This window comes from Etheostoma spectabile, chromosome 9, assembly GCF_008692095.1.
Source record: "Etheostoma spectabile isolate EspeVRDwgs_2016 chromosome 9, UIUC_Espe_1.0, whole genome shotgun sequence".
Taxonomy (NCBI): Eukaryota; Metazoa; Chordata; class Actinopteri; order Perciformes; family Percidae; genus Etheostoma; species Etheostoma spectabile.
Window position 1 is genome coordinate 8,343,780 of NC_045741.1, and position 14,806 is coordinate 8,358,585.

At 39.1% G+C, this 14,806-nt stretch overlaps 2 protein-coding genes and 1 long non-coding RNA gene across 5 annotated transcripts in view; 1 reads left to right on the forward strand and 2 right to left on the reverse strand.

Annotated features, from left to right (window-relative positions):
- The window catches only part of LOC116695577 (uncharacterized), a 24,904-nt gene extending 19,314 nt beyond the window's left edge, over positions 1-5,590 (reverse strand). Inside the window, exon 1 of the long non-coding RNA XR_004333499.1 lies at positions 5,578-5,590. This is a non-coding gene — a long non-coding RNA (uncharacterized LOC116695577). The remainder of the gene's footprint in view (positions 1-5,577) is intronic.
- Positions 1,375-5,277, forward strand: LOC116695573 (GDP-L-fucose synthase). Of its 2 annotated transcripts, none has more exons than XM_032525907.1 (10): positions 1,375-1,444; positions 2,472-2,629; positions 2,757-2,871; positions 3,110-3,238; positions 3,326-3,399; positions 3,494-3,627; positions 3,912-4,043; positions 4,126-4,205; positions 4,382-4,481; positions 5,158-5,277. In XM_032525907.1, exons 2-10 carry the CDS (start codon positions 2,472-2,474, stop codon positions 5,211-5,213), a joined length of 978 nt encoding a protein of 325 aa, XP_032381798.1. In that variant the 5' UTR covers positions 1,375-1,444; the 3' UTR covers positions 5,214-5,277. The 2 variants fall into 2 exon arrangements, with proteins under 2 accessions (XP_032381798.1, XP_032381797.1); XM_032525906.1 differs by having other exon boundaries at positions 1,392-1,824.
- A 1,079-nt stretch (positions 5,591-6,669) lies between the features above and the next one.
- On the reverse strand, positions 6,670-14,805 carry bmb (brambleberry). Of its 2 annotated transcripts, none has more exons than XM_032525896.1 (13): positions 14,562-14,805; positions 12,767-13,023; positions 11,713-11,841; positions 11,438-11,623; positions 11,092-11,314; positions 10,649-10,765; positions 10,317-10,496; positions 9,375-9,581; positions 8,518-8,668; positions 7,788-7,849; positions 7,548-7,675; positions 7,131-7,249; positions 6,670-7,015 (listed from the first exon to the last, which is right to left on the reverse strand). In XM_032525896.1, exons 2-13 carry the CDS (start codon positions 13,019-13,021, stop codon positions 6,886-6,888), a joined length of 1,887 nt encoding a protein of 628 aa, XP_032381787.1. In that variant the 5' UTR covers positions 13,022-13,023; positions 14,562-14,805; the 3' UTR covers positions 6,670-6,885. The 2 variants fall into 2 exon arrangements, with proteins under 2 accessions (XP_032381787.1, XP_032381788.1); XM_032525897.1 differs by lacking the exon at positions 14,562-14,805 and adding an exon at positions 14,500-14,529.
- Position 14,806: the final 1 nt, after the last annotated feature.

The window sequence follows — 14,806 nt, forward strand, 5'->3', positions numbered from 1 at the left end:
ATATATATATATATATAAACAGTATATATGCTAAGACACTTATTTGATTACTTACATTAAGTCAGTTCTTTTTTTGTAATACATGTTTTCTGAAACTGTATGTTTAAGTATGCAAATTAGGCATTATTTGAATATGTGCACAATTCCGGAACAGAAATCTTAACATTAGAAAGCCTTATTTCATTTTGTTGACATGTTAGAGTCAAAGGTTTTTAGTAAAAGGGATATTTCCATATCTCTTTTCATTATTCCGTAAATCAGGAAATACTGTCAACAGCCATAAGAAAATCAATTTTAGCCATGTTTGAGGAATAAAATGGTTAAATCCGGCTTTGAATGATGAACAATTCTCTCTTTAAAAAATATTCTGAATGTAAATATGAATGAAACTGAAAAGTTTGGTGTATGTAAGTGCGAGCGGAGCTGTATGGCTCATGAGAAGGAAAAAAACTAATTATGAGAAAACGGCCTTTAAAGATATGTTTCATGACGTTTCATAGGCCTTTTTTACCAACATAGTTTTGTCTGAATTTGGTAGTGCATGTAGGTGTTTTAAAAGTAACAATACCATAGTATAAAAACCTTAGAAATATAGTTTTCTGTTACAAGTAAAAAGCTGCATTCAAAATGTTACTTAATTATTAAGTGCAAAAGACTTATTTTGCAGAATGGCCCATTTCAGATGAATATTGATTTAATATTAATCATATAAGGTAGAGCTAGTGTAAACTGGTGTAGTAGTATAGAATAATACCATCATAACTAATTAGTTGATTGTATTATGAAGATATACCCTACTAATCTGAATCAGGAGTAAAATTATCAAATAATTGTAGTGGAGTCAAAAGTATAATATTTGCCTCTGATATGTTTAGGAGTTAAAGTATAGAATAAAGAATATTTAAGTAAGTACCTCAAAATCCACCACTGAAAGATTTGTTCTGGATTCATGGACACGATATTTTGTCTGACAGACAATTAAGTTGTTTACAGTCAAGAACTGTTGTTAGTATGAGCAGATACAAAAAACTACAAACATTTACAATAGGCCTACAGGAAAAACATGTATTAGAACCACAGACAGTTTAATTTTAACGGTCTGTGATTTGTACCATAGACGGGAGATTAGAACGATGCTTGCAGGTCTTGAAGCGTGTAAGAAATACCGGAAAGCGTATAGTAAAAGCACAAGTAAAAGTAAAAGAAATCCTCTTAAAACAATCAAAATCCTGTAAGAATAAAAAATAGTATTAAAAACATGTATGTTTAATAGCTTTCCACTTTGAGAATAATTGCAGCACTTCACGGTGTCTATTTGAGGCACGAAAACGACCCGGCTGTTCATCAATAAAGCTTTATTTTGAAGGTTAAAACCGGAACCCGTGTTCTACATTCTTTCTGGCTCTCTAGTTAGCTGAACGTGTAGCTAGTTTACAGCTAACGGGTTATAGCCAACTACTTAACGCTACCGTTATTTGTTAAGCTTGGAGTTAACATAGTTTTACTGCTCTAGGGGAAGCACAATTATAATTTATTAGAAGTTCTATAATTTTCTCTTGACATAGTTGTCACATTCACGATTAATTTATGTAGCGTCATTAGTATAACACTCGGTAAAAGGAATGAATATCATAGCGGTTACTTGCTAGCATAGCTAACGCTAACACAACTTTGGCTAATAACGTTAGCTAGCTAGCTAGCTAGCTTGTCTGGCTGGCTTTGGGAAGCACAGTTGTGTACGGTGGTCATCTCTAATGAGCAGGTAACAACAGACAAGTTACCTTCGGATTTCGTTGTTTTAGGCTAAGTCACCCGAAAATAGAGGTAAGTTAGTTAACCAATCTTAAGTTAGTTATAGTTAACGTTAGTTAACAATATAGGGTTTGTAATGTGAGTTTGGCTTGATCAGAATCATCTTTATTGGCCAAGTTACGTTATGTTTTCACATACAAGGAGTTTGATTATTGCATTGCTCATATATCTAATTTACACAGAAAACGGTGTATATGTAATACTATAGGTTTATAAATATTGTCATTTATTAATGTACTATGGACCTTCCATTTGTGTCAATTAATAAAAATCATTATTATTATTATGATCATTATTATTATAATAAAACACAACCACACATAAAATGCCTATATACAAGTGAAGTGTTTCTGTAAGTTAAAGTTTTCTGTCCAAGGTTCTGTTCAATTGCTCCCTGTTTTTTTTAAATAGTTAATTAAACGTCTTGCTTATAAAGAATATATGTATATACTGTGCACTCAACTGTTAACTGCACCTAACCCTTTATACAGCTGCAACGCACCCACCTGTAGGCACTGACAGGGAGCCAGCAGTGCCATATTACCTGCTCCTTTGTGAAGTGAAATCTAGCCTCACTATCATATGCAAACACTCATATCTTGTTTGGTTTGTATTGTACTTGTGACCCATTAAATCTTTTTGTGTTTTGCTTGGTCCAGATGAGCTGTCAGGGTGATCACACCCCTCCAACGAGGGTGTTGGTGACAGGAGGATCCGGCTTGGTGGGCAGGGCTATACAGCATGTGGTCAAAGAGGAGGGGGGAGCCAAGGAAGGGGAAGAATGGATATTTCTCTCCTCCAAAGATGCCAACCTCACGTGAGAGCATACTTTCTCTAGCTACTGCAAACAGGCAAACACATGTGTTTGGTACTAATAATGCACACACAATTTGGAGACTGTCTCTGCACTTTCAGCATTCTGTGTTATTGTCGCATTTCTTCAGGAACATGGAGGAGACACGGGCAGTGTTTGAAAAATATCGGCCGACCCACGTCATTCACCTGGCTGCTATGGTGGGGGGGCTTTTCAAGAACATGAAGTATAACCTGGACTTTTGGGTATGAGAAAGTCACGCATCTGCTGTCACTGCTAATTGTATGTGTGCTTTTATCTTTTTTTTATTAATTTACTAATGCTGGACTGATTGACACCAACATAATTTCGTTGTGTCCATACAATGAAAATAGATTATCTTGAATTTAGTAAATTAGCACATATGTTTGAAAGGGTTGTTGGATATGGGTTAAAACTAAGAAGACTTTGATGGATAATGAAGGCTGTATATGTCCCCTCCAGAGAAACAATGTCTACATCAACGATAACGTGCTGCAGGCAGCACATGAAGTTGGCGCCGTCAAGGTTGTTTCTTGCTTGTCCACCTGCATCTTTCCGGATAAAACCACCTACCCTATTGATGAGACCATGGTAACAGGCCCCTATGTGTGCTCTTAGCTGGCAAGTATCGGCACATTTGTAAATGGCAACTAACATTACGTTCCATCTTTGCACAAGATCCACAATGGTCCACCTCATGAGTCGAACTTTGGCTATGCCTATGCAAAGAGAATGATTGATGTTCATAACAGGTGGGAACTCTGTTGTTGGTTTTGCACGTTTAGTACATTTATACTATCAACATAGAGTAAGAATTGTCTTTAAAACTGTTTGTATGTTTCCCAGGGCGTATTTCCAGCAGCATGGGAGTTGCTATACAGCTGTGATTCCCACTAATGTGTTTGGTCCCCATGACAACTTCAGCATTGAGGACGGTCATGTGCTGCCAGGCCTAATTCACAAAGCTTACATTGCTCAAAGTAAGTCTATCAATGCTCTATTTCTCGTTTTTCAATTCAAAATTTCGACCTTACTGTGTCTTAGATCCGTAAAAAGACTAGAACTACACATCACTTTTAGAGGAGATTTTCATACATTCTTTTAAGGTGTCTGCAAACCTTATTACATGTACTAAGTCATGTTTTTACCATTTAATATAAGATTAGTAACAGCGCTGATACCAGTCCTATGTCTTGAACTTGTAGGGTATAATGGGGATACATGAAGTCATATAAATTGTGTACTCATTTGTGTTTCTGATTAGAGGAGGGAAATCCCTTGGTGGTCTGGGGCTCCGGCACTCCCAGAAGACAGTTCATCTACTCTTTGGACCTGGCTCGTCTCTTCCTGTGGGTCTTGAGAGACTATTCAGAGGTTGATCCAATCATTCTCTCTGGTAAGTCCTTATACACAGCATATCAATAGTGAAAGGTGAATTAAATCCGTAGTAAAACCTGTGTTGTGTCTGCTGGTTCCAGTTGGAGAGGAGGATGAAGTGTCCATCAAAGAAGCTGCAGAAGCAGTTGTGCAAGCACTGGACTTTAAAGGGGAAGTGGTGGTATCCTTTTGATCATGCTAAGTTAATCAATGTCAGCTTCAAATCAAATCAAAGTTTTCAGTTTACAATATAAAATCCATGTTCCAGATTTTAGGCGTCTCAACAATCTAAACCTTTGTCTTGAATCAGATTTCTAACCATTAGTTCATGTAGTTTCCTTGACCTTTGATCTCTAGTTTGATACCGGTAAAGCAGACGGCCAGTTCAAAAAGACAGCCAGCAATGCAAAGCTGCATCGCTACCTGCCAGACTTCACCTTCACACCCTTCAAAAAAGGTGGGACTGACACGTGTGTGTGTGTGTGTGTGTGTGTGTGTGTGTGTGTGTGTGTGTGTGTGTGTGTGTGTGTGTGTGTGTGTGTGTGTGTGTGTGTGTGTGTGTGTGTGTGTGTGTGTGTGTGTGTGTGTGTGTGTGTGTGTGTGTGTGTGTGTGTGTGTGTGCATTAAAGATTTCCAGCAATTTAGTTCCCAAAGGTTTCATTTCTTGATGCTTCATTTGTTCACAATACCAGGTGTTGGTCAGAGAGAGTACAACAGGCAGATACACTGTATTACAGATGATCTACAGTATGTGATCTGGGATACGCCATATTTTGCGCCAGTAAAGACTTGAAAATAATGAAGAAAAAATCTATTTCAACTTAATCCAGAGAGGCATGTTGCTATCAAACGTGTGCAAATCAATCCTTTGGTCATAATATAATAATGGCAAGCCAGGAGGGCCAATTTAAGTATTCTTAAACAGGCGGTGGTTTAACCAGGCAGAAGGCAGTGAATGTGCTCGTGAAGATCATGGATGGGCAGCGAGGTTTCGCATTTCAAAGTAATTTGTCCAAAACGATACAAGCCTTGACAGAAGTCTAATCTAATTCTAGACTGTGTGTGTAAAAATTAAAAAGTATGTTTTGACTACATCTGCTGCCTGTCTTCACTTATTCTTCTTGTTTTAACAGCTTTAAAGGAAACCTGTGATTGGTTTGTTGCCAACTATGACACAGCCAGGAAGTGAACGCTCTGCCAATCAATTTGGTACAAAGTCTGGTGACCTATGACCCGCTCTGTTGGAAGAGGGGGAAAGGGCTGGAAGAAAACAAGGTGGCTCATGTGCTAAGGTTGATGGATGTGATGGATTGTGGGTTCCAGTTCGATTCAGCCACTCAGTGAGCTAGACGATATCTCACTTCAAGTCTGCAACACTTCTCTTTATAGAAAGAATGAGAAACAATATGTCTACCGAACTGTATGTAGAATTTTGTTCATTATGGCAGTGTTAATTATAAGTAAAGTTAATTGAGGGTTCAGTCTTTCGGTTTTTGGTCTTTTTCAGCATTTATTACTTACAGTGCACACGGAAAGTATTCACAGCACTGAACTTTTTCCACATTTCGTTATGTTACAGCCTTATCCCAAAATGGATTCAACTCATTTTTTTCCCCTCAGATATCTACACATAATACCCCATAATGACAACATGAAGTTTTTTTTAAATGTTTGCAAATTTATTAGAAATACAGAACAAAAATATAATATGTATATAAGTATTCACAGCCTTTGCTCAATACTTTGTTGTGGCACCTTTGGCAGTAATAACTAAATATGAAGCCACAAGCTTGGCACGCCGATCTTTGTCCATTTTCACCCATTCCTCTTTACAGAACCTCTCAAGCTCCATCAGGTTGGATGGGCAGTGTTGGTGTACTGCCATTTTCAGATCCCTCCAGAGATGTTCAATGGGATCCCAGTCTGGGCTCTGGCTGGGCCTCTTACAACATTCACAGAGTTGTCCTGAAGCCACTGCTTCGATATCTCGGTTGTGTGCTTAGGGTCGTCGTCCTGTTAACAGATGAACCGTCGCCCCAGAGCGCTCTGGAGTAGCTTTCTTTGAGGTCTACAGACAATTCCCAGCCAGTCATGCTTGTTTTGCGGTCTGACATGCACTGTTAACTGTGGGACCTTGTGTGCCTTTCTTCATCATGTCCAATCAACTGAATTCACCACAGGTGGACTCCAATTAAGCTGTAGCAACATCAAGGATGATCAATGGTAACCGAATGCACCTGAGCTCCATTTAGAGCTTGATCGCGACCGCTGTGAATACTTACGTACAGGTGACTGTTTTATTTTTAATACATTTTCTAACTTGTCATTATGGGGGTATTGTGTAGAATTAAGGAAAAAAATTCCATTTTGGACTAAGGCTGTAACAATGTGGAAAAAGTGAAGCGCTTTGAATGCTTTCCATATGCTCTGTAAGTTTAAGGTTTTTAAGTTCACTGTATTTATTGATCAAAGATGTTATGTACTGTTTGAATAGTGGATTGGATGTTTTTTTACTCAGTATATTTGGACTGAGCAAATTAAATGTTTTATATCAGTAATGTTTTAAGTGTCTTGGCTGAATCTTTAAGTAATAGGCCACAGGCGAAGATTTCTGACAGGTATTTGAGAAGTAAAGTCCAAACTGATTCATGGTAAAGAAATAATTTATTAACTTAAAAAACATCAGGCAGAACTTACAATGACATCACAATAAGAGTTAAAACTTTTGTAGAGAAGGCACTATCAAAAAAAAGTTGCTCTATTTGAATACAGACAAATCCATGGGTAATGACATGTTTACTTAAAATTAACAGTTAAACGTAAAAGTATTTAAAACATCTAATATAAAAAAAATGCAGTGCTCATTTAGCAACATAAGAGGTGAGCCCCCCCTCATGGACTCTGCAGTAGTCCTGTCCTGGCACGGCTCGCTTCTTACAGACCTTCCCTGTTTTTGTGATACCATTGCACAGCTGACGGCCTGATATTGAGCTGCCGCAGGAAACAAAAGAAGGCAATCATTTTTTTGGTTAAAAAAGGCCTAACCAATATTAACACTTGCTAGTTAGCATTTAAGGCATGCATGTGATCAGTCTAAAACCCTGACCTGTTGCTGACTGACGGGGTAGGACTCGCACTTCGGGAGTCGTTCATGGAGTCGTGCGAGTCGATTACAAAATCAAAAACACCTCCCAGGTCTCTAACGGGGATGTCGGCAACTCGAGCCTACAAAAAAACCCCGCAACATGTGAGGGCAAATCGTATTAGTTTATGAGGTACTGAATATTAATCTTTAGTTTTCTTTCATATAGTCACTGTCAGGCAGAAACCTTGTATCTCCAGATTTTGTAATCATTGCTATTGGTCACCATCTGTGACGAGTCAATTTTCTGAGGTAAATAGTTCAATGTTTCAAATGATCCTTTTTCTTAATTTCTTGAAGAAGAAAAAAACAGTTTGACATACAAAAGGTTTTCACCCAACATCGGTGGTATGACATAATTAATGTAATTAATTTACTCACCTCTGAAAGAACCGGCCGCGGTACTAGCCTGGGAGTGGAGTGATTGGGTGTCCCAATGATTGGCGTAAACCTGGACTCTGGGATTGGCTTCCTGTGAAGAGGAGATGCTGCTGATATGCCAAAGTTACCTGTAGGCAAAGACATTAGCGAGAGCTAATCTGAGTAACTAAATCTATTCAAAAAAAGTGCAAATTTTTGTAAGTTTTTACTGTTTAGGTTCAGTATATTTGTATTTCAAACCAGATATGAAGCTGTCCTGATTCAACAGGTCGTCTTGATCAATAGAACCATCACTTCTATCTCTGGGGACAACAAAAAATAAAAATTAAAGGATTATGTCAAATAAACCACCTACCAAAAGAAATAAGAGCGCCTATCTCCCACAATGCTGCACAATTGTTAACAATTGTTTTAGTGAAAGCAACTGTAGATGTTTTAATTGAAGATCTGCATCAAACTGAGGATGCATGTCAAATTAAACAGCAACTACTTTGATAATTGTTTGTCATTAGCAAATGCCGTATAAACAAGAATTGTTTTTGGGGCAGCTGTGGTTCAGCAGTAGAGAGGTTGCCTGCCAATCTGAAGGTTGGGAGTTTGATTCCCATGTCAAAGTGTCCTTGGGCAAGATTCTGAACCCCAAGTTGCCTCCAAAGCGGCGCCCTCAGAGTGCAAATGTGTGTGAGTGTTTATCTGATGTGCGCGTGTGTGTCCTGTTATGTAGAAGCGCTCCGAGTAGATTAAAAAAGCGCTATATCAACATCCATTTACATTTTATATCATTGTACACTCAATAGCTTTGTTAGTCGGACATAAAATTCTGATGTCACCTTGGGCTCTGGCAAATTTTACAGAGCATTTTTTTTTTAGACAACTATTGGATATTTTATAGACAATTTTGTTGAGAATTAAAAAAAAATAAAAATAAATCAGTTGCAGCATAGATGTATGAAATGAACTCCAGACTCACTTCTGCGGTGTAGAGGACGGCGGATATGAGGATGAGCTGGATGATACTGGTTTCTGTGGCTCCACGATGGCCCATGAAGCCAGTGGCAGCGGGGCGGCTGGCTCTCCTCCTGACTGAAGGTACGCCCACAAATGACTCACAAACCACTGACCTGCAGATGTGAATAAAAGAAACCTTGTGAGGAATGAATGAGAATACAGGAGACATTGTATTTGCCTTGGAAATAGCTTTACATTTAACTATAGACTGTATAATATTAATGGACCGAGCATGCGTGACATCACCCATTGGTTTGTGGAGATCTGCTGTGGAGTTTGCCGTTGCAGGCGCAGCCATCCTGGTTGCGGATGTGAGGATTTAAGGCAAGAGGGAGGAGCTGCTTACACTCTACGTTACAAAATTTCACGGTCAATCACATCATAAACACCACTTGCTTTCTTGCAAATTTTAAAATCAACAAGACCATAATTCAAAATGATCATTCTGTGTTGCAGAAGACTTAAAACTAGCGGTTGAGAACATTAACTCATGAAAATGTTCCGAGGTAAAATTAAGTGAGAAGTGGGTCACTTTCTCATAGTCTTCTACACAAACCGACCTCCTTTAGCAGCCGCACGTGTTGCCCTCTGTTGGAATTCAGATAGGATGCAGGTTTAAGGCACTTCCGCATTCACAGCACTTTGCCGAACCCATTCTCTGTCCATTAATATTATACAGATTATGGTTTTTACTAGAGTCAAGAATCAAGCCGAATTTTTCTGTCCGAACCCAACAGGCGTTAAGAAGTTTGTGTCCAAGCCCGACAGTTAAAAATCTCTTTTTGGATACCCGACCCGTATCCATGCCTTAGTTTGTACCCAGAGAGAGGATGACCAGCAGGAGGCTGAGGCAGGGCAGATCCAGTGCCGGCTGCTGGTTGACCTCGGCCATTGCGTTGAGAGGCACGGTGAGCAGCAGCATGGCTCGAGAGAAACCTGGACAACGCAGGAACGTCAGCAGGACAGCACACAGGACGAAGTAGCCCGTATGTGCAATACACGTCCACATGGCGGTCAGGCTCAACCCTGCAATCACAAGAAGCATAAGGGAAAACAATCTATCAAATCATAGTACAACAAACAATTGTTTAAAGATATTTTTATGAGAGTTGTTTTTTGCAAACTAAGATGCTTCAGACATCTTAGATTTATACAATATTATGCTAAAAGTCAAAAACATGTTTTTATGTATCTTATTTTCTTGAACTGAATCCATTAAAACCCAAAGATTCCACTGAGATCTGCTTTTGATTTGTTTAGAGATGCAATTAAAATCAGTTTTTCCAATCAGTTTTGTCTAAAATGACAAATCGTCAAAAGAAATGGGCCATCATAATAACTTGTTTTCTTAAACAAAAACAAGCGGAGTTCAAAACTTAAAAGTATTTCCTTCATAAATCATACATGACCGAAGGAAAAAAACAAAAAAAAACTGGAATGGCAATCAAACCAGTTGCTGATGAATTAATTTCAACTTAATGCATATTGTATTTAATGGTTCATTATAGATGTCACACCCCAAAATTGTTATTTAATCAACTAACATTTTGTATCAGAAAACATGTCAAATGAGGACAAACTTTGCTCAGTTGGTAGAGCAGGCGCACATTCACATAGGTTTATGCAGAGGTCCAGGGTACAGTCCAACCTGTGACGATTTCCCCTTCTCTCACCTTGCTGTCCTGTCCATTAAATGCAAAAAAGCCCCCCCCAAAAAAAGTGGCCAAACTTGGTCAGTGCACCGTGGGTGTTATGTCCCACCTGCCCAGCCGAGGTAGCCCTGGATCATGTGGAGCCTCTCCTCGATGCGGCTCTGCATGCTGTCCAGGTAGCGCAGCGTGGCTCCCAGGGTGCTGTTCATGCGCTCCAGTTTATCCATCAGGTCAGCGTAGTACTGCGAGGTCTGGTCCTGGTACTGTAGGAACTCCAACATACTGTGATCTGATCAGCCACAAGAAATGTATAAAAAATTAAATTTAAAAAAAAGGAATCAAAATAAAAAAAAATGACATTTTAACAAAACGTTTAAAAAAAAGAAATTAAAAAAAAAAAGATGGGATGACTTTAGATTTGTGATGCTCTGTTTTGATTACCGATCTTTTGGTGGATGTCCTGAGCTTGGTGTCTGACATCTGCGAGGTCTTTAACAATCGCCTTGTGGCTGTCCTGCACCTCCGAGCCTTGGCTCTGCAGATGCTCACTCACATTCTCTAAACAAAAAAACAAACACAGGAAGGCAGTCAATAAAAATCTAGCGAGCAATGCAGGCACACATTTGAGTATGTTGACACTTCAGACAAGCAAAACAAGACATTGGAGGACGTCATCTTGGACCTTGGGAATAACACTAATCGACTATTTTCTGACATTTAAAAAAACAATCTAATCGGTTAGTCAAGAAAACACAGATTAATCAACAATGAAAATGAATGTAATTTGCAGCCTTAATCTAAAACTAATGTATGGCTCTAATTATGTGCCAAATATACTAAATACTTTTGCAGTGTGAGATTCATGAAGACGTGAAAGCTCTCACCCATTCTCTTTGTAATGCCCTGAATGAGCTGGGCTACCAGTTCCTGTCCAGAGGCGATGAGGGCTTTTTCCTGCCCCAGACGCTCCAAGTTGTCCCTCAGTGAGCTCTCCATTTGCCCCTGGCCCTCATACAGTTTCCCCTGTTGTTCCTGCAGAGCACTGTGACCATCCAGCAGCTTGTCCAAGGAAGCTGCAGTCAGTTCCTTCAGCTCCAGCTGGCCCTCCTGTTAAAAAAACAAAACCGGTCAAAGCAAAAAAAATCGAACTGCATTCTGTGCATGTAAAGATTTATTAAAAAAAAAAAAAAAAAAAAAAAAAAAAAAAGGCGAGAGAAAAGTAAAATCTACCTTCAGGTCCTTCATAGTTTCCAGCTGGCTTGTGGCTGTGGAGATGAGGGCGTTGACCGTGTGCTCTGCTCTGCGCCGGAAGAGCTGCTGGCGAGTCGCGTAGCAAACGGAGCGCGCTCTGTTGCTCACTATGTGGTAAGCATTCCACGTGTCTGAATCCATGTCTGCTGTGCACTCTTTTATAGTCTGAAATAACAATAGATTTCAAATAGCCTCACAAAGTTTAAAAACACACTATTTTGATAATAAACTGTAATCCTAACTTTGTATTTTACCATTTCCTCTGTGCAGGGGTAGGTCTGGCGGCCCTCCACCGCGGCCTGGCAGTTAAACAGGACGACGCCGAGCTTCGCAAGCTGCTCCTCTGGGAGGCTTTCACAGCTCGCCTTCAGCTGGGCAACCACCTACAACACAGCGACAAACAGGTGGATGCGTAGGGTACTAATGCTATGGCAAACAAAGCGTCGAGGACTGCCACCATTTCATGAAAAGGTCCAAAAAGTCTTTACAGCAGTGTATAACTTTTTTTAACCCTTGTGTTGTCCTCCTGGGTCATAAAGATGAATTGAGATTCCTTTTTTTTCCCCTTTTTGACATCTGACGCATTATTTTATTTCACGAACACCACCTTACTACCACTAGTTTTACACTACTTTTTGGAATCCATGCACAATAACCCTTATTTGTATAGAATTATACCTAATATTTGAGTTAATAAAGCAAAAATTATGAGTTATTTTGACTAATGGTTAAGATCAGTGGAACGCATGTTGAGTGGATGAGTTTGATCAGGATACTGATTTAGTGAAAATTGTATTTGCAAAGAGCGTTGCGTGGAATCCATCCCTTTTTGTGGTAATTTGGTTAAAAGGAATGCCAAGAGGTCAAATTTGACCCGAGGACAACAGGAGGGTTTAACTGTAATAGCATATTTAAAAGTCAATAAACATCCCATGACAGATCTTAGGAAAAAAAAAAAATCCAAAATATTAGCTGGTTCCAATATTTAAATACATAAGGTTCTGTGTGTGTGTGTGTGTGTGTGTGTGTGTGTGTGTGTGTGTGTGTGTGTGTCATTAAAACAAGGAATTTGAAGACATCACCTTAGATTTGATTGAGGTCGATCATTTTTCACTTTGACATTTTATAGACCAATTGATAATCAAAGACCTTATTGTTATGTATTAAATCAATGATCAACCAGATGTTTGTTAGTATCTTACATATAAAAATCACACAAATCCCAACATTTAAGTATGCGACCATGTTTGCATAAGTGACTAAGTGGATTCTGGGCCAAACCCTGAAAACCCTGAATTTCAAGTTTACCTTAAAATGACAGCTGTCTAACGGGCTCAGCTCCAGCTGCTTTGCCTCAGACAAAAACCTCTCATCTGTTGTAGCCATCTCAAACTGAGCATCCTTTGCAAGAAGTGCCGGAACTACTGCTGGTGGAGGTGGCGGTGCTGGTGGGGGGGCCGCCGCCCCCTTCAGCCACTCAAACAGCCCGCTGACTCCAGGACACTGACAGGCCAGAACGCTGACCAGCAGGAAATACAGGCGCTGGGTCAGGAGATGAGTCATGGCTGGAACACAACACAGTAAGAATACATAATGAATCATGACTCAGCTTTTGTCACTTAAAATATGTATTGGCAAGAGATTTGCACAATTAAATAACAGCCAAAAAACAGTGTGGGAAAACACTGTTTTCCTTATGAAAGCTTTTATTTTAAGACTTACTATTAATAGTAAGTTGACCAAATATCTGTCACTTTTGATAGAAATGGCCGAGATTAAGATTGTTTTCTGATTTTACCCGAAAACCCATAAAACAGTCAATTAACCACGCTCTCCACGACATATCCCACACAAACAGTGTGTAACTGCTTACCTTTTATCTGAAATATGTACTTATGTTAGGCTACATAACCTAAAATGTCCAGATTTTAACCCTCATGTTGTCCTGGGGTCAGACTGACCCGTTTTCCTATATTAATTTTCTTTTCACTTACCCAATTGTAATTTGATTGCTGATTGATTCAACGCTCTTTGGCAAGTACAAATCTCTACTTTCATTAATTTTGGGGTGTCTTATTCAATTTGTTTTTTTTTTAAATTGAGTAAAAGTTGACATAATCCAGTCTGTGATTATCCATTAACATACATTCCTTTAATTTTAGTCTAAATAATTCCTAATTTCTGCTTTTCTAACTCAAACATTAGGTATACCTTCCTATAAATGAGATTTATTGATCATAAATTCCAAAAATAAATGTAAAACTAAAGTTAATAAGTTAGAGTTAAGTAGTGTCGAAAACGTCAAAAAAGTGACAAACATCGGGGAAAAAAACGTAACAAGTGTTGAAAAATGGGACAAAACGTAAGAAAAAGTTTAAAACATCGATAAAAAGTGTTGATTTTCAGTTTCGACGGGAAGACAACTCAAGGGTTAAGGATTTTGGATGGCGACCGCAACACAGCCATGTTTGAAAAATAATATGCACATTGTGCAGCACTCTGGGAATGGTTTATATGAAATCACGGGAGCTACTTGTAAAACCATGCGTAATACGAGGGCAAGGTGACACAATAAGTCCTTCATTCATTCATTCATTCATTCATTCATTCATTCATTCATTCATTCATTCATTCATATGTTTGAATGAAGACCACACTGGGGAGGCTTGCCCAGGCATGTCTGCAATTAATGCCCTGCTGCACAGGCGCTCCGACACAGCGGTCTACCTCCTCCTGTAGACCCATAATACAACCATTTCATATAAAATACACAATCCTATTTTTACTAATGCGGAAAAGACGCGACAGGTTTTGGAGAAGAAAAAAAAACTAATTAAAATCTAACGGGACGCAGTCGTAGCCTACATCAACATGTCCATCTGTTTTAAGCACCGGGAGCTCGGCACCCATGTTTCCCTCAGCGTGCATGAGGAAATTGGAAACAAGTCAACTCATTTAAAAATCTTATAATTTTGAGCACATTCAAAACACTCACTTGTAAAAAGCAATACATATACGAGTAGAGCAACTGAAAAGTACACCTTGGCATTAAATAAACGCCCGATTAAAAATGCACAAACTTAAATATTTTAAAATGATGTACCTGTTTAATTTGGCAGGTCCTTGTTGGCGCTGTCTCCCTCACACACAGCTGATGGGAATGACATTTAATTATTATTGTTTTTTTGTCCACCATCTCTTCGCCCTATAGGACGAGGACACAGCCAATTTAATTGCTCGCATTTTTGAAGGGGACGGACTTGGAGTGTGTTAGATTTAAATCACGGCTGAAACGGAATGGTAAATGTGCGGGAACCAAGTGTGCAGTGTGTGTCTGGTTCTGGGTAT

Bases quoted from the DNA above. Each gene is read 5' to 3' on its own strand.
- bmb (XM_032525896.1), bottom strand. From the start codon at position 13,021: ATGACTCATCTCCTGACCCAGCGCCTGTATTTCCTGCTGGTCAGCGTT. The intron at 9,582-10,316 runs GTGGGACATAAC...TTGTGATTGCAG, and splicing joins GGGCTACCTCGGCTGGGCAG to GGTTGAGCCTGACCGCCATG. The intron at 7,676-7,787 runs GTTTGAAATACA...CTTTGCCTACAG, and splicing joins TCAGGACAGCTTCATATCTG to GTAACTTTGGCATATCAGCA.
- LOC116695573 (XM_032525907.1), top strand. From the start codon at position 2,472: ATGAGCTGTCAGGGTGATCACACCCCTCCAACGAGGGTGTTGGTGACA. The intron at 3,239-3,325 runs GTAACAGGCCCC...TCTTTGCACAAG, and splicing joins ACCCTATTGATGAGACCATG to ATCCACAATGGTCCACCTCA. The intron at 4,482-5,157 runs GTGGGACTGACA...TTGTTTTAACAG, and splicing joins CTTCACACCCTTCAAAAAAG to CTTTAAAGGAAACCTGTGAT.